This window comes from Chenopodium quinoa, unplaced genomic scaffold (assembly GCF_001683475.1).
Source record: "Chenopodium quinoa cultivar QQ74 unplaced genomic scaffold, ASM168347v1, whole genome shotgun sequence".
Classification (NCBI taxonomy): Eukaryota; Viridiplantae; Streptophyta; class Magnoliopsida; order Caryophyllales; family Amaranthaceae; genus Chenopodium; species Chenopodium quinoa.
The window spans coordinates 3,390,738-3,415,606 of NW_018742879.1; the positions used below are offsets into that span (position 1 = coordinate 3,390,738).

At 33.9% G+C, this 24,869-nt stretch overlaps 3 protein-coding genes across 5 annotated transcripts; 1 reads left to right on the plus strand and 2 right to left on the minus strand.

Moving 5' to 3' along the window:
• Positions 1 to 688: 688 nt before the first annotated feature.
• On the plus strand, positions 689 to 2,180 carry LOC110726579 (LOB domain-containing protein 27-like). Its single transcript, XM_021906061.1, has one exon. It carries the CDS (start codon positions 1,446 to 1,448, stop codon positions 2,178 to 2,180), a length of 735 nt encoding a protein of 244 aa, XP_021761753.1. The 5' UTR covers positions 689 to 1,445.
• Positions 2,181 to 2,780: 600 nt separating this feature from the next.
• Positions 2,781 to 15,884, minus strand: LOC110726523 (zinc finger protein BRUTUS-like At1g18910). 3 transcript variants are annotated; one of them, XM_021906003.1, is made up of 12 exons: positions 14,832 to 15,539; positions 13,496 to 13,714; positions 10,536 to 10,730; positions 10,134 to 10,462; positions 9,809 to 10,040; positions 8,114 to 9,684; positions 7,043 to 7,258; positions 6,831 to 6,968; positions 6,510 to 6,747; positions 5,725 to 5,784; positions 3,344 to 3,415; positions 2,781 to 3,270 (listed from the first exon to the last, which is right to left on the minus strand). In XM_021906003.1, the coding sequence occupies exons 1-12, from the start codon at positions 15,102 to 15,104 to the stop codon at positions 3,169 to 3,171; spliced, it is 3,645 nt and encodes a 1,214-aa protein (XP_021761695.1). In that variant the 5' UTR covers positions 15,105 to 15,539; the 3' UTR covers positions 2,781 to 3,168. The 3 variants fall into 3 exon arrangements, with proteins under 3 accessions (XP_021761695.1, XP_021761697.1, XP_021761696.1); XM_021906005.1 differs by lacking the exons at positions 13,496 to 13,714; positions 14,832 to 15,539 and having other exon boundaries at positions 10,624 to 10,713; XM_021906004.1 differs by lacking the exons at positions 2,781 to 3,270; positions 3,344 to 3,415; positions 5,725 to 5,784 and having other exon boundaries at positions 6,606 to 6,751; positions 14,832 to 15,884.
• A 4,091-nt stretch (positions 15,885 to 19,975) lies between these two features.
• Positions 19,976 to 24,143, minus strand: LOC110726524 (protein NUCLEAR FUSION DEFECTIVE 4-like). Its single transcript, XM_021906006.1, has 2 exons — positions 23,417 to 24,143; positions 19,976 to 21,713 (listed from the first exon to the last, which is right to left on the minus strand). Exons 1-2 carry the CDS (start codon positions 23,879 to 23,881, stop codon positions 20,562 to 20,564), a joined length of 1,617 nt encoding a protein of 538 aa, XP_021761698.1. The 5' UTR covers positions 23,882 to 24,143; the 3' UTR covers positions 19,976 to 20,561.
• Between the last annotated feature and the right edge of the window lie 726 nt (positions 24,144 to 24,869).

The following is a 24,869-nucleotide window of genomic DNA, read 5'->3' on the forward strand; positions in this document are numbered from 1 at the left end:
ATGCATGCTTTGAAAATCGATAGCCAGGCAAATTACACCTCTACATTGAGAAAGGAAGGATTTGCCAAATTGGTATTAATTAATAAAGAAATTACTAAAATAGTGTTCACTTGAAAATATTTCTCAAAGTGGCGTTCACGTAGGTTTGGAAATTACAAAGCTAGGAGTTAAAACATGATAGCTAAAAGCCTTGAAACATAATTGAAGAGACAATTTCTTTATAATAAAATCCTAATAAATATGTATACCATCAAATTCTTTATCTTTAATGTTTACAATATCTTAATCTGTGTAGCCTTGAGCCTTAATCAATAATGCTTCTGTATTTTAATAGCAAAATGGATACAATAAGCACTAACGAAAGTATGAATTATGAATACCAAGTAATATATATACGTGTTAAAAAAATTTCTAGCATTTTTGGTATGGATATACCTTTTAAAAAAAAATCTATGTAACATGATACATAATGCATTATTTAGTCGGACGTAAATCATCAAAGGGCACTTATTAATCACCATAGTGTTCTTGAAACCTAGTAACCTACTATATCTAGTTCTACATTGTAATATCAATTTGGAGACTATATTACACTATATTACTAAATAGCTCAAAACATGTCATACTAAGTCAAAAACTCAATCTCTAAACACGACTAATTTTTTAGCACCATTTTTTAATAGGGAGATGATGAACAACCTTCAGGTACGGATGTTTTTTTAAATTAGACTTTAAAATGAATCGATAAAAAAAATTATAGGTTTGAGTTTTCCGAACCTACATGGACACTACTTTGAGAAATATTTTCAAGTGAATACTATTTTAGTAATTTCTTTATTTTTGAACACTAATTCGGCAAATCGTTCTTGAGAAAGAAGAAAAGATATTCATTTTTTTTTTTTTTGAACGGGAAGAAAAGATGATCATGGAAAACAATTTAATCACAATTTTTTTCTTGAAAGATTTTAAAACACGATTTAATGATGATTAAAATGTGACAAAAGTAATGGACTAAGTCAATATTTTCATAAATCTCAACAATAAAGATTGCTTCATATCATTCCTCAAACAAGATAAGAAAACAAGCTACATTTAGAAATAAAAAAGGAAAGAAAAAAAAAAAAGACAAGTTGGACCGAACTAGTAGTACTAGGTTAAACTATTCCTAAAATTTAATCTGTCAACGGTTAAACTTCAAAAATAACCGTGTAGCAAAAAACCGTGATAACTTTAACTAAGTCATTTTATCTCCATCTACTTCGGTTATATAAAGACTGTTTCATATCACACAAAAAATAAAAAATAAATAAACAACAACAAAAAAAAGCAAACATATTATCATTGATTTTGTTTCCAGAAACTCTGTTCCTTGTATTTTTAAACTTTTGTAAGGCCTCAAAAATTCTGTTCAATATCAGAGTTCGTGGAAGAGGGGGTTTGGTGAAATGACCCTTAAGGGTGGCACCAACCAAGCATGCGCTGCGTGCAAATACCAGCGGCGGAAGTGTGCACCGACGTGTGTTCTTGCCCCCTACTTCCCTGCTGATCAACATAAGATGTTTCTGAATGTTCACAAACTCTTCGGAGTTATGAAAATTCAGAAACTACTACATGTGCTACCCCCAAGCACACATGGTGAAGCAATGGCATCCATCATTCACCACGCAGATATACGGGATCGTTATCCGGTGCATGGATGTCTTGGGGTGATTCATGCTTTGCTAAATCAAATTTGGCAGTGTCAGGCAGAGCTTTTTGATGTTCAGTCCATGCTAAAGGTATTCCGCCAGCAACATGAACAGCAGCAACAGGTGCCATCAGATGGTGTTCCGAAGGAAGACTTTAATGGGGCGTCACAATTACAAATGGAGATGGCGAATATGGTGCCAGTTTCCCAGAGTCACTCGTACTCCAGCAGTAGTAGTCCCTGTAATCCTACTTATCTTGACGTCAAAGTTACTTCGGTGAACTCCTTGTGGAACCAACAAGGAGAAGGTAATGATAGTAACAACAGTGAGAATGAGAAAATAATGCCTGCACAGTCAAAGATGGTGGTCACTCCAGAACCACTGGCTGTTCAGAAGGAATCCTTTCAAAATTACGACATGCATCCGTATTTTGACACCATTGATGACAGACAATCATATGTTGATACTAAGGATGCATATGAATCAAGGTAACAACACTCATAGGTTTGGTTATATAACAAATTACATACTGTATAATATATTACGTATAACATTCATCATGTTAATGAGAAAAAATGCTAGAAACATTGCATATAGATTAGGAAAGAACAAATGTATGACAAAATCTATGCCAGCAGATGACAGAACTCTTTTCATTCATACTTTTCCATTCGAAGCTAATATTCTTTGTTGAATGTGTATATGCAGTTCAAAATCAATCAATCAATCATATGCAGTTCAAAATCATCGGCAAAAAAAAACAACGAAGTGCAGCTCGCGTTTTGCTAAGAATGAATTCATAAGAGCTGCTAGAACGAGATTTCAGTCCTACTAATGTCATCTAATGACATTGATAAGCCCAATTTTGATCTGAGAATATTTTTTCAGTCTTTTTCTTCTCTAGTCGGGTGAAATTTTGCAATTCTTTATTCAGTTCACACTTGAGTTATGTTGTGTATGATAAAACTATACTCATTACATTAGCAATAAATTAAATGAAATGAAAGAGTTTATGCTGTTATGAGTCATCTTCCTCCTCCTCATCTAGCATATTAACATATGGTCGCTATTTGTAAGGATATAACGACACAATAGTCATAAATTTTTTGGTAGTCAGCATATAGTAAACCATTCTACATTACTGTCATTCATACAGAAAGAATTTCGTTATTATAGTCGTTGAAGATGATATTATTCATTGGGGATCATCCTAATATCTGATGTCCCATGAACTCTCAATGTACTAAGGAACATAAGAAGTGTACTTACGACGTGTAACTAGATACTTCAAAGAAGCATGACCTATCATTATTTAAACAAGATGTCGCCTATTCTATTTCTTCAAAACTAGACGGCTAGACATATACTCTAATTGTCTAACCAACTGAATGTGTCAAAATTGGTTGAATCATACATAACATACTATTTACAAGGTTATTTATGCATTTACCCATTTTCCGTCTTGTATTTAGGGTAAATGTCATAGAAGCCGAGTGTTGTAAGATCCACAAAATGGACACTTGTGATGAAGCCAGTGGTAGGCAGCAGTTCCTTTCTTCTCACAATCATTGCATAATATGGCCTGGAGATTTTTTAAATCAATTATAATTACAGAAAGTATTAATCCAGATGGATAAGTCAAAGATTGCACCAACCTGAGTCCGGCCTACATACTCCTCTGGTATGTTCTCTTCACCTAAAAGTGCATCCAACATTCCAAATAACACCTGCATAACACCCCCCATTTTTTTAAAAAATGAAAAGAATTTGTACCCTTACATCTTCAAAATCCACTTACATCTTCAGCAAACTTAACTAAATTTTTGACAAATTCAAGTTCCTCAGAAGAGAGAAAAAAAAAAAAAAAATATATTGCTTAGGAGAGATATATACAAAGTGAAATGTTGAGTGTGGCCCAATGTGTTGGTAAAGTGTATGTGCACACACATTCTAAAAGCTTCCAAATAAATCTAGCAAGAAAGGTTAATGCTTGTTCATGATATATTTGAATTAATCTCTCCTCTTTGTTCTTTTGTTATCGTCTACTTTCCGTTTTGATTTTTTTTAGGCCAAAATTGAACTCAGCAGCACCAACTACTATAACTTGGGTGCACCTAATAGCACGACTTTTAGTGGGTATAGCCTACATCATGAACTATAAACTTGGGTGCATGAAATAACATAAATGGCACTGGAGGTGAAATAAAATACAAAAGTATATCGTCTAATCTAAATTATTTCTCCAACCTAAGCCCATATAGTTCATGAAATGACATAGGTCATCAAATGAGAAATAATATAGTAGATTATGTCATTTCATCTATGTCATCTATTGCAACAAATCTATAATTTGTGTTGTGGCTACACCCAAGCACATAGTTCATGGTGTGGGTTGCACCTGCTTAAATCATGTTGTAGGGTAGAACCAAGCTATCGTTGGTGTTGTTAAGACCACTTTTGCATTTTTTTATCTTCCTAATTTTGCTTTTATTCTTTTTATTTATTTATTTATTTTTAAACAGTAAGATACCGGGAGGAGGGGGGGGGGGATCCCCCTCCTATCACAGGAGGGGGGGATGAGGAGTCGGGGAGATGGAGGGACTAACCAAACCTCCACTCCTCACTCCTCGCTTTTATTCTTTTTATAGTAAAGAGAATACTCACTTTTAAATCTCCTTAACCCACCAAATGATCCACATTTTATTATATAATAATACTGATGTCTCTAAAATTTCTCTTCCCTACCCAAAAAGTCAAAAGAAGGACCCATTTTCCACCAATATTTTCAAATTGCTATAGTAAATGAGAAGAAGGGAATACAGGGTTGTATCATGCAAGAGATTACTTGAAGTTGGAAGCAGCTAGAGAAATGACTCTGTGAGCTTTTTAGAACATTATAGCTAGAATAAAGATAAAGGAATTTCCATAATCTTCCAATCATTTCTTCCATCCACTATCTTCAACTAGGGCATTCATTCGCAAGCATGGACATAAGAAGCCATACTCAAACTACAAGTTTTTGAACATAATATTCCTCTTTTGTATACCATCCACCATTCCACCCAATTTACTAATCCACTTTGCACAACTCCTTTATGAGGTTTTATCTTTTAGATAGTGAGTGCTATTATTGTATGATTTAACCCCTAATATTTTAGGGTTCTTGTACTCTCATGTACTATCATATAATGGATTTCCGGGTGCTTGTCATCCATGGGTTTTTTTGCCTCTATTTGAGGAATTTTTAAACGTTAAACAGTGCATAGCCATCAACTTTTTATAAAATCAACTAACAAGGCGTCAAGGCGTTCTTGTGTCCTGATTTTCACAAGGGTATGTTAGCTATATGTTACAATTAAAATATTGATTATACCCCGCATCATACACCAGTGTTATGTTTGTCAACATCGTTGCAAGTCCTTGACAGATCACGAAGCTTATTGAGGGTAAAAATATTGAAGATTTTTTTTTTACCCTTATGTTTTCTCTAGTCTAACTAGCCTGATTTCACTTTTGCACTTTACTTTACCTTCTTAACTGATTTTTGTGCACAACTTTTACAAACAGTTTTGAATGATGGTTCTTGTTAGCCAAATCCTCCTGGGATTGTGGCTTTGTTGGTGTTGTTGAAATTAAGCCCCTCGAAAGCTTCAGTAACCCCATCTTGCAATTATTCCAATTTATTAATCAGAATCATCTTCCTTTTCCCTAATTTCAGTGTTTCTAAGCTATGTTATCGCATAGCAATTACTAGTTTGAGTTGATGCGGACATTAGTTTCCTAACAATTACCTTTTACTCCAAAAGAGAACAAATTTGAAACTAAGATGTGCAGATTAATCATAAATAGCAACAAAAAAACAAAAGATTTATTAAGCATTAAAGCATATCTCAATCAACAAACTGACAGAAATTTCTAGGCTATGATGTTGCAGAAGTGATTAGAAGATTTAGGTTAAAAAAAAAGGTGGAAGTAATCTACTTAAGTTTAAAAGCTAAACAACTAAAGCTATTAATTGTTAAAGAAAATTACAAACCTGCATGTCACCGAGCGACTTGCTGCATACTGGACATGTGTAGCGTGTGCAAGTGTACTCCTGCACACCAGGTGAAATAATTCAGAATTTGTAACGTTGTTTTGGACAAATAAAAGGGTCATGGCGAGTTAACAGATTTTGGTGCCTCACATGAAATATTGAAAAAGTTTACAACTTAGAGGAATGAAAGTGTATAGAAATATGTCACTCTTGCATTTTAACGAAACTCTATAGTGGGGGTTCAACACTTAAACATAACCAGTTCTGTTATAATTATACTGTACCATTAATTTACCAACTTATATGCAAAAATGCAAAAGTTATTCTACATATATTATGCAAATAAAAGAACAAACACTTTATATGTTTTGCGTGAAAAAACAGGTTTTGGCTATTTTACTATGATTTAATTTTTATTCTAACAGACTAAAGGGCAGGCATATTATGTTAATAATGAAAATTCTAAAAACTACTATTCTTTTGTTCAGCTTGAATGTACGAATGAACAATGTGTTTTGTCACTCTCCACTAACCTTTTTGACTTTTCGTTTTTCTTATACACTGGCTAGAGTAGCTACATCAAAATTTTAATCCCGTTTTTTACTTTTGATATGTGCGACTGTGCGTAAGTCTAATAAGAAGTTTATATGAGGAAAAGAGAGTATCAATTTATCATAAATTTGATAAATTTATTGTTGGCATTCAAATTAAAGTATTCTTAATGAGTGTCCTTTTAAAAAATCATCTAAAATGTCAAAAGGAGCACAAAGGAGGCTTTTCAATACCTCAAAGCATGACGAGTGCATCAAATGACCACACGCAAGGGCTTTTACTGGATCACTTGAAGTAAACATGTCCTCATGGCATATAGGACACTTATCCTCGATACACTTCTCCCTGCATACATGTGAGGACGAAAGAGACCGGTTCATGCATGCATTACATTTCATGCAATGGAAGTAATCAATCCCCAATCCTTTTCCAAGTCGGCATAAGTTACAATAGGGGCAGTGATAGATCTCCCTGTCTAATAAATTTTGTTAGAGACATCAGAGACCACAGGTTTCATAATAATAAAGTTATAGAGTTCTCCCCGGTAAATTAACCTGTTGTCGTCAAATAATCGACAAATCTTGCAATAGTGTCTTGCCATAGAAAACTTGTTGCAGGAAGGAGTCTGGCAAGTGGGTCCAATCGGTTGAATTTCTAAGCACATCATGCACATCATTTGGGTTGTGGATTCCCTGCAGACGAGCTCAATAATTGAGGAAAGGACATTTTCATAAACAAGTGAAGGGCAAAAAATATTACAAATTACCTATCCATCAGGTGATCAGAAACCTCATCATGGCAGCGTCTGCAAGTGAAAATCTGGTTGCAACAAGCTGCGACAAGCTTGCAATTCTGCTTGTAGTGTTTGCAACCAAATATAGAGCCTCCTGTGTCTCTATATGAGGGAAATTGACCTGGAAGCCTTCCAGACTCGCTTGTAATCAAGCCATTTGAATCAGGCAGTGATTGCGCAACCCAATGGCTAAAGAATGACAGAGAACAAGCATGAATTAGATGCCACTAACATATATAATTTAGATTTTGAGATGCAATGAGGTCAATAACTTAAGAAAGCCTACTATGAGAATGCAAGAAAAATACTCTGTTCGCTTAAAGAGAAGTCAAAAGAGTAGATTCCAATTAACACAAAATATCAGCCCTATATATCTTTATTGTCACTATACAGGTCTTCATTTTAACCCTCTTTATCCTTCAAACAACCACACTTGGGTTAGGAACGGAGATTATGAACAGTAGATACAAAGACAAATGGCAAGAAAATGTGCGGGGAGGGAGACTGAGAAAGTTCAAAAGGAAAGGGTGAAGTTTTTGGGACAATTTGTTATGAAAGAATGAAATCTATTTAACAAAACCAAGCCATGCCATAGAAATATAATTTGTGCGGGATACGTTAAAAATGGCTCCAAGTAAGATTTTTGAGGATACCAAAAATCTAATATGTCCTTCCTATGGGTGTGAGTACTGGATCACTGGAATACTCATAATCCAAGTAAAGGTACAAATTAAACCTGACTATAATAGAAGGTTCTTTTCAGATATTGAAGTTTGTACAATCTAAGATAAGTGTTCATTGATCAGCAACGTAGGTATCACATACAAGGGCCATGATATTAAGAATTCAGAACCAGGGCCCAATAGGATACGAGGATCATACATAATTTACCACCAAAAGAGGATAAAGGTGACTAATTGAAACCAGATAAAGTTGTATTAAATATCTCACTGCATGGTTTAGATAAATTCTTGTGAGCTCGTCCCTTGAAAAAGCATAAGAGGGAATAAAAAGAGAAAAGTGAAGGGATGAAATAAAACCAACCTTGTCCTCAAGTCCTGCATTATTCGTGTTTTTTCTTGCAGATCCAAAGAAGAGTCCTGTGACACCTTTCTTATTGCCGCCTCTAGTTCACTCACTGAATTATTGAGATTTCCTTCTCTCTTGTGTTTCTCTGTTTCACCAAAGAGCACTATATTTTCAGAAGATTTGTGCTTCTTGTTTTCCTTATCAAGACCTTCCATTTTCTTAACCATGTTGATGGTGCTGGCCTCGTCGTAAGGAAACTTCACATTTCCAATTTTCGAGTTTTTCCCTCGGTCAGAAACACCCATAGATGAATGCTTCGCGACAAGATCTATGGAGCCCATTGCTGATGAACCAGGAATTTCTGGTTTCTCTACCTCAGCACAAACATAGCTCTCCATTCCTTCCCACCATTCTCCTAACCACTCATCAAACTTTGTATATTTTGTAGCTTTGCGCCAGTAGTTCATCATAGCCTGTTGCTCTTCTGATGTTAAACAGGCCATAAGCCATACTATCATTTTTTGCAAAATCTCTGCCCGTGTTCTTCCAAGCATGTACCCTACAATTTTTTCCTGTTCTTCAGTGGAGAAATACTCTCTAAATAAAGGCCAAAGTTCAATCTCTTCCCGATGAATGTGATCATTTAATATCCTCTCCAGCAATTTGCAGCTATCTTGGAGTTTTAAACACAATTGACGATACTCTACACACGCTGGACCTACTTCATTATTAGAACCAGAAAGTGTATCATACAATTCAGACATCTGATCCAAAATTCCTGAAACTCTATTAAAGCAATCATCTTCCAGTTTGTGGTCAAGTGAATAAGACTGTGTAAGATTTTGGACCTTTTGCTTAGCCTCCAGAGCTGGAAATGCAACCTGATCCTCGGTTTCACTATGAAGCTCATACAAAGATCGTACTAGACGGAAGTGTCGATTAAACTCCACAAAAAATTCTAGGTTTTTATATAGCTTATTCGAGTCAAGAACTAGGGACTCAAGGTCTTTTTTTATAGCTTTGTGGAAATAATAGATGTGGTCCATTGGCCGTGGTTCCCGGTGATTAACAGAAACTGCTTCAAGGGGAGATCCAGAAATGTTATACACCTGATTTAAAGCTCGTGAAGAAAACACGAGCAAATTAATGCCACTAGAGTACAATGTCCCATGCTTCTCAGTTTGCTGGAAAGACTTGCTTAAAGAATGGGGAAAAAAGTTGGAGCTGTTAACAGAGATATGATTGGTTGTGGCATGCTGTAATTTGTTTTCGGGATCTTCACTCTGTCTAAACTGCTCAAACATGTAAGATACTCTACTACTGAACATCTCCTGTAAATCTTTTATAGTAAATTTGGCTGAGTAACCTATGCAGATCCACCTATGTAAAAGGGATGCAAAAGGTTCAGCAAAAAAACCAGATTGCTTAATTCCATGTAAAATACAATTCAACTTATCCTTGGGCAAATGAGAAGAAAACCAAGTAGTCACACACTTTAACAGGCCAAGGGGCAGCATACAAAGACTTCTGAAGATTAATTTCTGTTGGGTTTCATAGTCATAGTTCTTGCTGATGACAGGAAAAACCTGAACAAGCAGTGAGACAGGAACGATCATTGTTTAGTTTCTATTTTCAACTGCTGAAATTCTAAAAATATTAGTCAGTATAACTTAACAATTTCAGGCATACATGAAGTGCATAAATATATACCTTTGTTTCTTGGAAAGACAAGTGCTTACTAGTCACCAACACTAGATCCTCCATCTTATTACACATCATCTCAAAAAATCTTGGATTGGCAAAATTAATCTGAGTAGCATTGAATATGATCTTCTGAAATCCTTCAATTTCATTTTTGCAAGGAAATGCTTTATATGAGGACGATGTAGGATGTACAGAGATGTCTTCTAGCAAAGGATAAAAGATTCTTTCCAATGCATCACTGCAGATATAAATTATGTTTTCATGAAATAATTACCAGAAAAAAGGTCTAATAAGAACTCAATTGGTTCCAAATATATTTGAAAGTAGTTACCTATAAAAAATCAGCACATCTGTTAGGAAGTTGATCCGAACAAGCAATGACGACAATCTTGAGGATTCCTCCGATCCAATTTTATATAATTTGTCCAGAATTTCTTTGAAGTCAGATCTAATGGCAGCATGCCAAAGAGGAAGGCCATCAAATGGGCTATCCTTAAGAACTGACAGCAACTCCGACTGACAACTTTTATCAAAAGAGGTTTTGAGCAAGCTGTCCCTCAAATCATCCACTTCATCAGGACAGTCCTGAGATGATGCGTCATAATTTATGCAACCTCCTGAAGATGGTTGAGTAGTCTTATCAATCCAGGAAATCATTACCTTCAGAGAATGATTTCTATCATTAGAGTCAGAAAGTATTTAAATAGGAGGTACAGTTCAGTGAGAAATATACTTCTTGTAGCATTTTATCTTGGGGCACAATTTTTTTCATGGTATGTTTCAGATCGAATTGTTCTTCTGGAGCAAGAAAACAAGCTAACCACGGAAAAAGGTCCTCCATGAGCACCACAGGGACGCTACACATTAGTTGCCAAAGGAGGAAACCTTGCTCTTCATCAGAAAATTGGCTTACTAGTAGAGGGAACACCTGCCGTAAGAGTGGTGAGTTACGGTATACAGGTATAGTGGTAAACGTAAGCTGAGAAACATCATTATGCAATGTACATGAGTGAATGCAAGCATGCAACTTGAAAAAAATGTTATTTTTATCCATTCACATGATTGGTCTCTCTTCAGGATGAATTTTTTTATGGCATCTCATCAAACCATTTATGACATCAATTCTAAAATCAACAGGAACTTAAAGAGAGAGGAGGCAGGGGAGAATGGTCCATTCCAGTACTTAGTGTCCATATAAAATCTAATATATATTGGAATGCCATAGTTAATATTTCCTCCATTCCTTTAATACTACGACATTGTCATAGTGCACAAGAGAGGGAAAGACAATATTACAAACTTGTCTATGTGGTTGCAAACATTAACTAAAGAAACAAGTAATAAAAAATAAGAGTATATTGGTATTTGCAGTGTGAAAAGACATACTTATTTTCTTTGAAAGAGTACGTTGCAATATTTGTAAAAATTCCTAAAGAGGTAAATGTAGTAATATTAAAGTATCTGTTGGATCCATGGCCCAAACCTTGGCCCTTTGTGCTCTAGAAGTTTCCGAAAAAATCAAGGTTAGGATTTTGTATCATGCAAACTATTTGAACATTCTAGAGATCAAACTTGAAATTGGAAAATAAAAGCAATCATGGTTTATGAAATTTCTAGAGCATTATAGCTCCAAGAATGATGAAGGAAGATCTTCAACCTTTTAGCCATTGCTTTTAACCACCATTTGGGTATTTGTTCAATGTTTTTATAGTGGTCGTTTGAAATATGACTACCATAGTATTCTAATAATAAAACAATATGATCGGTTCATTTTTTCACACTATAATATGAACACAATTAGTCTTTTAATATTCACAATGCAAATATATTCTTTGAAAATTTTAATCCAACATATATATATATATATATATATATATATATATATATATATAATTCGAGAAATAAAAAATTACATAAATGAAACTAAAAATAACATAAAAAAAAATGTTGATGATACTATTTTTTTACCAAAAATAAAGAAATATACTCTATTACTTGAATAAAAATAAGTCAGTCATATTCCAATCGACCACTATAAAATATTCAGTATTTTGTCGGGAAAGTGTATTTTTGTATTGGGTTGTGAAATTTCGTGAGGATACTCTTCATTGTATCAAGAGAGTGCAAATGGTTCTAGAGTGCGAGTGAGATTACTACAGGGAATCTGAATTTGGGATTCAAATTGGAAAAATTACTAGTGCTTGCTAGGTTATGGTAGACAGGTCCAATGGTAATAGGTTGTAACTATAAGTTAGAAGTTTTGGCCTTTGTAATGAAAATGTTTATTTAAGAAAATCCCTAGGGGATTAGAAGGGTCGAAAGGTTCCTCGTGAAATCCACTTTGACTGTTTAAGTTCCTTTCAACCCTTTCTGTTTTGTTTTGTTTTTTTTTTTTTTTTTTTTTTTCCCCGCAAAAATTAGGCACTACGGAACATCCTACAATTCACCCCTCATGTATTGTATCATGCAAATAACAATATTTCTTTCGGTATCCACACATATAATACAAGTCTAACATAATCTGCAAATCCTCCTTATACAACCTCATCTTCTTATCCTTTATTTCCTTTTGTATTACCCAAGTTTGTGTGTGGCCACCTTAGTTCATAATAGCACATTTATTCATTGATGTGTGTAACCTCTGATATAAACTATTCATTATACCAGTAACATTAATTAATTAAATTAAAAACTTTAGTTATGGTTTAACTATTTAAAAAACTAATGCCTCTCATTTATAAGAGTACCCATTTCTTCATTGGAGTAACCCATCCATCTCCATAATCCCATTTGATCATCATTATAATCTTATTACTCAATTCATTGTCTTATGTGAAGTGGTCCCTAGAAAAGAAAAGATGGATCCACGAATACGTTATTAAAGAAAAGAATAAAGAATTAGAGAAATTGGGGAAGATGAAAGAGAAAAAATGGAACATGATGCGCATTTTGGGAAATAGAGAAAACAAATTCACAACTTAAAAGCATGATGAGATGATTCATGATGTTTTTATTTTTAGATTTTTCTATAATCGTCGTTTATGGTTTTTTTTTTAATCTATATAGAGGTTATTTCTCACTCTTTGTCCAAAGTAATTATCTTATCAAATATTTTGGGAATTAGAACTAGATAAAATTTTGAAAAGATGACATGCAATAAATATAGACTTTTAAAATTGTGTGTTATGAGTTCAGATAGTTATTGACATCATATTATCCATGTAATTGTGCAATTATATAGAATGCTTAGGTAAATTTAACAACATAAATGAATTACTAATACTACCCCCGTTAATAAAAAAACCCCTTTGTTGCAACTAAAAGTAGGTAGTAGTTAAGATTACTGCATGTATGAAAATATAATAAATGTTTTTTTTTTTTTGGTGTTTAGAGAGCCACAAGGGCAGGAGTGAAAATCGATTCCAGAATCTCCTGAACTGGGAGGGATGCTCTAACCACTTGAGTTATCCCTCACTCTCATAATAAATGTTAATATATAGTTAGTTCTAAAATAGTTGAAATGTATAAAAGTGAAAAATTGAAAGTATCTAAATCATAATCCAATAGACTTTTAACAATATAGAATAATATAGAAAGATGAAAGAGGTTAAAGTAATGAAAACGTGCTATTTTAGATGCAATAGGTTAAAAATGAAAGTTTTCTTTTACAATGGATACTGTCAAATTTTATACCTGTTGTTCTTCTTTCAACATATGCTGACAAATTGACCCTTGTAGAGTGCTAATGTGAAAGGTAAGTTCTTGGAATTCTTGACATGAATTCTCATGGTTCTCCAAAATGCCATTTAGACGGGAAAAAATTGATTCAAAAATAGAATCAATTATATGGTGTTCTAAGTAATATGTACAAGCAATGTTTTTCACACGTGCATCCAAAGCAAAAAATATAACCTGTTGGAAAATAGTAAAGATCAATAATATTTTGAGCTCAAAGACATTTTAAGTACAAAACACAAACAAAATCTTTACAAAATTTTAATAGCATATTCTCGGTAACAAAATCTTTACACAAACAAAACCATATAATTGATTCTATTTTTGAATCAATACATTAGTATATTATGTATTCATTTAATCCAATTTAATAGATGGATTCATCCTTCATCATTTAAATAGACAAAGTTCCCACCAATAAGATGTTCTTGTAAATTAAATCTTCTTATCAATAAGAAGCCAATAGGTCAAATTCAGTATTAACAAGCACATTACTTGGCCTAAAAAATCATTTATCAAACCCACCTAACATATTCTCCTAATGACTTGGAATTTATTTAAGTCTTTTCAAGTTAAACTGTTTAAAAAATAATTGCAACAAATAATCTTAGCATTACAAATTTTTTAGGGCATACAAAACAATTTTGGGATACATGGCAACTAAGTTCACGGTTATGCCACACCGAGGCAATATTTTCCACCTTAATTTTCATGCCAAATGAAAATACAACAATTAACAAGAAACAAGGGAAAATCTGATTTTACTACATACACCTTAATCTACTTATTAGATTTTTATTTTTTATTTTTTTGGGGGGAAATCTACTTATTAGATGGCAGGATAGAATTTTGGGATATAATAAATGCATCATTATACTTGTAAATTGCATTACTACTACACCTTGAAAAAAATATGATTTTGTGTGGGTAAATGGAGATATCAATTACAATCACTCCTTAAAATAGTGTGTATTTATACACACCTCTTACCTATGTTTAAGTTATTGAGATTAATTGGTTCGTTACCTACTGAAATCCCTCTCTCAAATTTTGCTCCAAGCTTGATATTACGAAACAGATGAAGTATCATGAAATTATTGAAATCTAATACGAAGTAGCTATACACACTTTCTCTATCGAAAAAATTTGATTTCAATCAAACAACTTACTCTCCCACTCTCCCCACAATTCAATCAAATTAAACAATTCTACCCCTATTTCATCCCAAATTGCATTGCTAACAAAATCGAGCTAAAATTAGGAATAAGAGAGAAAATTAAAAGGTGAATTATACCTCATCTTCAGCAGCACAGTGATACCAAAACACAGTCCTGAAGAACTCAAGCCGCCGCCTAAGTTCAACCGCCGCCGTTTTCCGGCGACGCTTATCACACTCGTCGCCGTCGCCGGCGGGGGAGACGGCGTCTTCAGCGATACGCACAAGCTCGCCAAGCTCACCTCTAAACGCTTTATGAAAGAACACCAGAACTCGTATCGGAGAACCGGAGCTCCGGTCGCCGGAGAAATTTTCCGGCGACGGCGAAGAGGAGGATTCTTCACCTCCCATGCGCTGTGAAAGAAGAAAGAGAAAGGCATGAAATAGGGAAGGAAGATGTTCATATACTAGTAGCTAGCTACTTTGGAGAGAGAAAATAATAACCTCTACTAAAGTTTTTTAATTTTTGATTTTTGATTTTTGATTTTTTTGAATATTAAATTTGTTTTGTTTGTCTCGTTTCTGTTACAGATTTTGCAGATTAATTAAGTTTAAGTCGTAATGAATTAATTAAATTGGGGGTTGTAATTAAAGAGAGAATGAAGACATTAGATGTCGTTTAGTGTTATAATTGTAGGTGATGATGAATGATTAAGACGTGGCTTTATATGACTGCCCGCTGCCCGGAAGTCTACGGTTGACTAATTGTGGCTTTGACACTTTGTTGCGTTGGCGAGGTGGCATTGTGTTATTTAAGTAACTACCGAATTTTCTTTTGGTAATGGAGTTAGTTACAAGTGTAATACGAGTACTTGTTAGGCGTCTGTCACTCCACCTTATTTTTGTTCACAAAATTTTATTGTGGCTGGTCACATCATGTGGTCGGCTTTATTTTGTCAGGAGTTACTTGGTCGGTCAGGTGTTACTCGATCAGGAGTTACTTGGTTAGGAGTTATTCGATCAATTAGGGGTTACACGGTCGGTTAGGGGTTACTCAATTAGTCAGGGATTACTCGATTGGCCAGGGTTTATCCGGTCAGTGTTTTGATGTGTGTCAACCGGTCATACAGTGTGGCCAGCCATACAGATAATGAGCTGATTTTTGTTGAATTGAAATTATTTTTGCTGAATTAAAATTATTTTTGTTGAATTAAAATTATTTTTGTCGAACTAAAATTAATTTTACTGATTTCCTATAATATTTCCTCTTTAAAGTACTAATTTTTACTGGACTGAACTTATTTTTACTAAACTAAAATTAATTTACTAAGCTAAACTTATTTTTATTGAATTGAAATTATTTTTATATTTTACTTTATTTTTTTAAGGTGAATTGAAGTGAACCAGGCCTTATCTCAAAAACATATTATCATTGTTCAAATTTGACCATATTTTTTTTTTAATTTTTTTTATTATTATTTTTTTTTTGATAAAACAAATTTGACCAAATTGTTTAAAGGTTATGCTCCCAATTTGTGTAAAATAATTGCCTTAGTTTTTAACCGACATATGTGTTAATGCGGTTCATATTATTTGCAACTATTGGGTAATATATATTTGTGAGGTATAAAATATTCAGAAGTTGCAAATAATATGAAACGGGGTAGTACAAAAAAGCCAGTATTAAAAAACGGGGTTAAGCATAGTAAAACTTAATTTCTAATAAGTGAAACACATTCATTTACCAAAAAAAATGTTGAAGAAAAAACCCATATACTATGTATATATTATATATAATTTATTTATTTATTTTTATTTTTATTTTTTTAAATGATATATATGTGGTCAAAATAAAATTTGAAAGAAGTATAGAGGAAGGTACGGACTGATATCATCCTGTATTAATTGACATACAAAAATTAGACTTTGAGCAATAAATATAAGGTTAAAATTTATAAATTGCTCATTTAATTTATTTTTCTCCTCTAAAACATCACGTATGTAAGAAGAAAATTCCTGGTTTCACGCTACTTATTTAATTTTCATGTACACAATCGGAAGTGGACACATTATTTTGATAAAATAGTTGGCAATTTTCATCATAAAATCTCTAAGGCAGGCATCCAACAACTTATGATTTATAGTTTTTAGTATTGCACATGAGCACATCTTACGTAAACGTAGTCTTACATGATGTGGAATTCACTACATATATACCATTATAATATATAGAATAATTTTAATCAATTTATTTAGTTTATCCACACCGATGAGATCTTAGCTTAGGAGTTAAGGCTGAAAGTCGTAAATTAAGTTGTGTTTAAAACTTTAAATCCCCGCCCTATTTGTAATGTGTATTATTATCTCTATAAGATTGTGACTCATTTAGACAAAAAATAAATTATAATTAAGCTGCGCTATTAAGCTACTAAACTATAACTTTACGAAAAACTCAATGACTTCATTTATTCATTCATGTAACCCCTCTTTATTTCGTTTTGCATGACTATTACAAATATAATTCTACTTATTATAAGAGCAATTCCAATTTCCATTTTTTTGAGGGAAGCTAAGGGGCATCCCATTCCATATGAGTTGCACGGTCTTATACCCATCCATTAGGTGAAACTCATTTTATCATCGTTGTAAACCCTGATACTCAATTAATTATCTTATATGTGAAGTGATCATAACATCAATCAATGATCTATGTAACTGACCATATAAAAATTTATGTAGGTGAAATTAAACTAATTGTTTTTCCTTTTAGTCATTATATATATTAATAGTAGTCATGAAAAATTGTGTTAGGCAGGAGCTAGACACGTGCTATACTCATGCCTACACGTTCCAAGCTAAACTAACTTCATCTCTACACTAAGCATGATTTATTAATAATTAATTAAACATCCACCTTTCAACATCATAAAGAGTTGCCTCCAATCATCCATCATGGGTTGTTTGATTATAAGAATAAAAGTTTAATTATATCACTATCAGTAGATTTTATTTTATTAATTTATAGTAATACTTTAGTTTATTTTGAAGAAGTACGGATTATTTGGCACTCGTAAGAAATTAGAGTGGCTGCACTAAAAATGTGTTTGTAAGTGACTCATAAACAGTATATTCGAAGTTTAGAAATTGAACCATGGAATATTTCAGTAATTAAGATTATTTTGTGTATATGAAATTATTTGGACTGTAAAAAATTGTAATAGGGTTGCCAACTTTCCTAGGATCTATGGCTTATTATATGTCTACTTGTTGATTCAATGTATTTCTATATGCTAGTGTACTGCTAGCAATATAAGCATGTTAGGTTATTCAACTTGCACCTCGTCGGAGTGGTCGTGGACTCGTGGTTTGCTTGTGCTGAGGAATGCTAATATTCCCTTCGTCGAATTAGAGGTGATCAAAATGAGTCTGATTTGATTTTGAGCGAGCTATGGAGTATGGACATTAAAATTTGGCCCGAAAATATTTATTTTTGGGTGGGGCCATGAACAAGCATTTTTTTTTACCCGGTTATAATTTATGGGTTTGGGCATTTCGGCCTAAACCTTAGCCAGACTTATCGGGTTGGTTTTTTGGCCTTTTACCCAGCCCATGGTCACATCTAATCTTGGATATAATATAGCTTAGAGCTGATTGTCAACAACCCTAGCCTACAGTATACGAAGTATAAAGTAGTAAGAACTAGGAAGTGTGGGTTTGCACAGCTCAACAATGCATTTTCATGCCAAAATCTTAACTTGAAACAAAAATTTCTACAATGGCCGAAAAAACCTAAACCTATTACATATTAGGAATTTGAGCATAAATTTTATTTACCAAAGCTGGACCCAATGTTTGGTCAGGTCTTTTTTTCTTAAACAAAGATTGATTCATAAATAAAAGTCATACGACATCTACAAAGAGATTAATTTTTAATAATTACATGATAATTGAATCAAATAAAAACACTCTTTCACCAAATTTACGATCGTTGTTGCAAATTGTACATTCTTCATATCCTCTTTCACATCGCTATGATTTACAGCCTTTTTCAACGAGGGGGTCTATCGATCTGTTGTAGCCATGAAGAAAATTTTCGTCTGATTCGTCTTGTTGTAATAGAATGATTAACCTCTTTTTCGATCCCGCACAAATCTTTACCCATGAAACAACTTTACAGCAATCCATCAAATTAAAAAGCAAATCTTCCCTCAAAAGAGAGAAGAAAAACCTTGTCTTTCAAAGGAGAAAAATCCTCCTAAAGAAGAAGAAAAACCCTTTCTTTCGAGGGAGAAACGTTTCTCCTAGAATAGGAAGAATTATTATAAACCTAAAACAAATAAAATAAAGAGAAAAGGAACACAAAAACAAAGAGTTGGGGCTTTCCACCGGTAAAAATCGATGAAAGCCCCTCCAAAATTTAACAATGGAGGCTAGGGTTTTTAGAGAGAGAAGAGAGGAAAAGTGGTGATTATATTTATCTGTTTGGTCAGGTCTAGTATCCTTTTATATTAATATATTTGCTTAATTTATAATAATTACGAAATATTATTTTGAAAAACGCATGCTTAATCAACAGAATTACAAAGTAATGTTCAATTAAAAAAATACTAAAGGTATTGTTTGGTTGACAAAGGAATTAATTTCCTATGGACATTTGTATTTCATGGGAATTAAAATCCCACATCAAATTTCCTAAGAATTAACTAAACTTGTTTGGTTGTTATACGGAACTATCAAATCATGAGAATTTTGAGTGATCAAGGAGGAGTTTGGTTATTAAATTCCCATGTTTTGTGGGAATTGAAAATTCTCATAATTTTACACTTCCCAGTTTCCACATTCTCATTTTTTATGGTTTATCAAACAAGCCCCTTGTTTTCAAATTGAGAATTTTTAATTTCTCCATTTTTTATGTGCAACCAAACAACACCTTATAAAGTTATACGTAGTATTTGTTCTTATATAATACTCTGTACATCTACTTCCTACAAATCAATTCAGAAAGCTATATATATTGGAGCAAATTGCTACACTGAATTTTAAATTACAGCGAAAATCTGAAAGAAAGCCAATTCAGAGGAAAATAATCATACCTTGCATCAAGGATATACGAAGTAAGATGCAATAAGGCCTATAACAGTATATACGGCAAGTCGGCAATACTTTTACATCAAAGGTTAATAAGTAACATTATACATTTACTGGTAAATTAGCCAGTAACAAGCAAAAGTCAAAAAACAAAGTAAAGTTAGTGTGTATGTTAAGTGTAAAGTAGAGCATAATACCACAAATTTCACTTGTCTTTTGTATTTATTAGCAAATTCTTCCACTAAAATGTTATCGTATTAGTACTCAGCACGACGATGCTAGAGAGCACCCTCATAAAAGTGCAGACAATCTTTTGAGAGCGGATCTTTTCAACCCTGTCAGAACACAAAAAGAGTTTCTACCCTAGGCCAGTATGAAGCAATAAGCTTCGCATGAACAACTATACACAAACAAAAGCATACCTACAAGGCCGACCCTTAACCAGTGCAACCTGTGCCACTGCACAAGGCCCATAAACTGATAGGGTATAGTAATTTAGAGAATCAAGGGTAGTAGTGATGAAAGCTTGAAGCTTATGCATTTAATCGATGTTCTAAATTTTAGCCCTGCCCTGTTGCCTAAGAAATTCCACAGCAAAAGGCAATCTGCACTTATCAGCACCGCTTCCTGAGGTTTGAAGGATCAATCATTAGCAGTTAAAGGAAAAGGCAACCTTGCCCTGATTGACGGATGGTACAAAGAGAAGCCCTTGTAAAAACTTGTAACATGATGGAAAAGAGAACCAGATCCAAAGTATATTACTGTATAATTTAATTAGCTTCACACAGAACGGTGTAAATTTTTTATCACAACAGACTGATAAAATGCTCTTGTTCGGAAGAACAATGTCAGAGCAACAAGAAACCCAAGAAAGCTAACAAATGCCAATATAACGAAGGATTCCATGAAGCAGTGAACCCCATAGCACGAACGGCCTCCCCCTGCTTCTTTGTCATATATATGTCCAATCACCCAGACGGAGAGAATGTAAGTTCCTACAGGACTTGCTATTGCAATGGTATTAAAAATGGTACCCATATGCAGAATGCCGAATATCTCTGAAGTAATCGTGGGCATTAAACTCCATTGGGCTCCATAACAAATCCCAACCAAGACAGTTCCTATGTACAAATTACCACTAAAACCAGAACCAATTGTGATGTGCCCGGCAGTCATAGTTGCTAGAGTGATTGCCATCAGTAATGGCCTTGGCCATCCTTTTCCGCGTAATAAGATATCAGATACGTAACCTCCTCCAAAACGGCCAAGGAAATTCCATATAGACCACAATGAAACCAATGAATTGATCTTTACTGTATCATAACCAAGAGATTGTCCTATTTGGCTCATGTTATTTATAGTGGCAAGCCCTGATCCCATTCCACATGACATAGCAACGAATAATAACCAGAAATTCAAGCTTTTCATTGCCGCCCACAGATTCATGCTTTCTGCAGCTGGAGGAACTTCATTGGAAGTACCAGGTAATTCATCATAACCTCCATATTTCTGGCCCAAAATTTTCTCGGGTTCATTTGGATCAATTCCATAGACTAGTGGGTCCCTTTCTGCTGGTAGTGCATCAGCATTTTCCTTGCCAAAAGCTTCTACAGAAATTTTAAGAGGCGAAGAAAGCAAAATCAAGAGACCAACAAGAGTAACAATGTGTGCCCATTTTGGGAACACGAAAATGTTCTCCAATATGATGATGAACATCAGGTAAGCAGCTAGAGTGAGGGCAACTATAGAATAATTATTCAAGTATTTCTTGTCATCAACTTTGCTTCCCGGGCAAATTCTGACCAAAAACATTAGTGAGAGAGAGACTATACTCGGCAAGAATGCAAGCAGTAGGATGAATGTGCTTGGACTTCCTTTGAAAAATGTTTGATAAACTTGTATTAGAATTGCTCCACTCAGTCCAAGAAAACCCTGACAATAAGAATCAAGAAAGGACAGAATTACAGTCACATTACATTTAAAGGTTTTCAAACATCAGGTACATGCTTTTCACTGCTTTGGGTCATATACAAGCATTCCATATTAATCTTCAGAGAGGTACTAAGTTTTCCACAGATATGCCAAGATATTGACAAACAGACAGAGAAACTAACGGTATCAAAACACAATAAAGTGTACCAATAAGACGGGGTCTCGAACTGAGTAATAACATAGCTTCATGAGGCATACTCAGTTCCCCAGATGCCAGAAACGATATTATGATCTACATAACTATGCTGGACAGAAACCCCAAAGAGTGAATTGTTTATAAAAAAAGTGAAGAATGCTTGCATTGGTAACATGTCCACAAAACTATGCTGGACAGAATTCCCAAGGAATGAAATGCTTATTACACATAAAGAATGCTTGCATTTGATATGCATATCTCATGGACACACAAACACACACACACACAGCAATCTAGTTTTCCAACCTGAGCTAGAAGACCTAGAACTGTAGGCCATTTTTTGGTTCTCCAGGGTTAAATTACCCAATAAATTCTCAGAATAGTGGAGCGACATATATCTTTGATGCATATTGCATTATTGACAATTTGACATATTCATTCCTAGTTTCTTTTTCAATCATCACAGGAAATTATAATTATAATTCATAAGTCCCAACATGCCTCAAAAAACACCTAAAATAAGCCATAAGAAAGAAAGTATAGAGCATAAAGCCCCGAAAACACAATGCTGAGGTTCACACTGCTTTCATATAATTGCAACATTCATTTGCAGTCACGAGATTTATGACCAACCTCTAAATCAACAAATTAAAAGTAAATGAACTTTTCGATTGAAGTCCCACTAAACCAATATAACATGTCCAAGCGTTAAGATTTCCACTCCCAAAAGCTTGGTCTACCCATGTACATCTACTCCCTAAATTGAGTAATTTAGAACTTAGCTTAACTAAACATGTCCAAACTCAACAAACTTACAAAACCTATTCAAAGCAAAATTAGAGAACCTAAATTGACCTTACACTTAACAACAAACCCCGGCCCTTCAGATATACACAATTAATTAACATGATATTCAACAATCAATTAATACATAATGAAAACTTTGATCAAAGGCCAATCAAGCTAAAATTAAACAATGTCATCTACTTCCAACCTTCCATGTTAAAAATGACTACATCCATAAGCCACACAAAAATTCAAAGCATTACTAATAAAAATGTGAACTTCACTTAGCTAAATAAAACTCCAAAGCCTTAGCTACTCAATAAATTTAAGACAATTGATTCAAACACATTTAAGTTGTAGTTGCCATCTATTTAACGATTTGCCAAACAACCAATTCAACTCCAAACTCATAGATACCAAATACATTAGTTAGTTCAAGTATTAAGAGCTCTACTTAGACTCAACACAACCCACCTCCGTTTCACATTTTGACTTTTTGTAATACTCCACTCAAACTATATTGTCTATATATACTTTTCAAAATGCCAACATTTTATAACGTACTAGTCCATTATTAATTAAAGGATCAAATCAACTAAAAGCAACAAATAGTTAAAACCCAAGATTGGCAGATAATATAGTCAAAAATCCGCAAATGACAAGTGTAAAAGTCGAAATTCCGCATAAAAAAAAGTGAAATGAGCAGTAAGAAAGTACAAACCTTCATAATGCCAACAATGGTGCCTTTATAATCATGAAAATTCTCAACACCAGTGACAACATTAGCCGTATTAAAGAAAGTCTGAGCATGAGCAGCCAAAAACATAAACCCACACATAACCGGTACAGGAGGCGGCGCAATGAACCCAACAACGGCGAGCCACATAAACAAATACCCAACAAAACACTGCGCCGCCCCGACAGCGTGGACCACCCATGGCCCACCAAGACAGCACCGTCGACGGCGGGTTAAGACGGCGGCGTAGAGTAATCCGGAGAGAACGCCGGCGTTAGCGCCGATGTCTTTGAAAACGGAGATGGTGTCGAGTGTTGATTGGTCATAAGATTGGGAGGATTTGAGTGCGGGTGAGTATATGCTAAATGCGTAGGACCCACCTGTTGTTGCTTGTATCCATATGCTTGATGCTGTTGATGTCCATCTGTTGTTCATCAAAGTGGTTGCCATGGAAATTGATTTTGATTATTATGAATTTATGATTATGATGATGTTTTTTTTTTTGGGTCTTGATTTTCGGGAGAGGAATAATTATAGTTGATCGACTATTAGGTGGATGGATAATGGTTTGTATAGTTGGACTGAGGATAGTTGGATAATAAACACGTAGGTTTCTTGCCTTCTTGCCTCTTTAATCTTAAGCACAATTTATTACTTCTTCCGTTTCTTTTTAGTTGACACTTTTCTTTAGTCACGTTTGCCAACGCATAAATTCAATCGTTAATATCTTTAATTATCGATGACCAAAAATTATTATATTTTGAAAATATACATCGTGATGAATCTAACAAGACCCCACATGACTATATTTTTCATTATGTATAAATCACAAAACACGGTCAAAGTGAAGTGTGTGAATGGTGCTAAAGTCAAAATGTGTCAACTAAAAAAAACGGAGGTCATATTTACTCCCTCTGTCCCATAATACATGACACAGTCAAACATTGCATACATGTCAATGCATTAGTTTGACTTAATTTTATATAATTAAATATTAATGAAAATTATTTTAAAAATTATACTATATATTAAAACCTATCTAACAACATATTTTATGATAATATATATTTTTATTATGTTAATAAAAAATTATGGTTAAACCTAATGCATGAATAGTGAAAAAAAAGTCCAACGTCTCATGTATTATGAGACGGGAGGAGTACTACAAAGTACTTCCTTGCCCGAGTGCGCTCGAATGTGTATTCACAAGAGAAAAAAAATATTTTTATAAATTATTGTAAGTTTGTGTTCACCATTTTTTTTATCATGTTATTTTTTAAAAGAAAAAAAATAAAAAGTTATTTGGCGGAAAATTTTTGTCATGATACAATACGTGTATTTTCAGGATAACTATAGTGATTATCTTAATATATAGTATATTGATTTTAATTTTATTATTTATCATTTTTTTTCTTGAGTTTGAGCCCTAGGGATCTAA

Coding starts and splice junctions, on each gene's coding strand:
- LOC110726579 (XM_021906061.1), top strand. CDS start 1,446: ATGACCCTTAAGGGTGGCACCAACCAAGCATGCGCTGCGTGCAAATAC.
- LOC110726523 (XM_021906003.1), bottom strand. CDS start 15,104: ATGGGAGGTGAAGAATCCTCCTCTTCGCCGTCGCCGGAAAATTTCTCC. Junction 10,731..13,495: donor TGTTGAAAGAAGAACAACAG/GTATAAAATTTG, acceptor CTCTTACGGCAG/GTGTTCCCTCTACTAGTAAG. Junction 6,748..6,830: donor CGATTATTTGACGACAACAG/GTTAATTTACCG, acceptor TTTATTAGACAG/GGAGATCTATCACTGCCCCT.
- LOC110726524 (XM_021906006.1), bottom strand. CDS start 23,881: ATGGCAACCACTTTGATGAACAACAGATGGACATCAACAGCATCAAGC. Junction 21,714..23,416: donor CCATTGTTGGCATTATGAAG/GTTTGTACTTTC, acceptor TCTTATTGTCAG/GGTTTTCTTGGACTGAGTGG.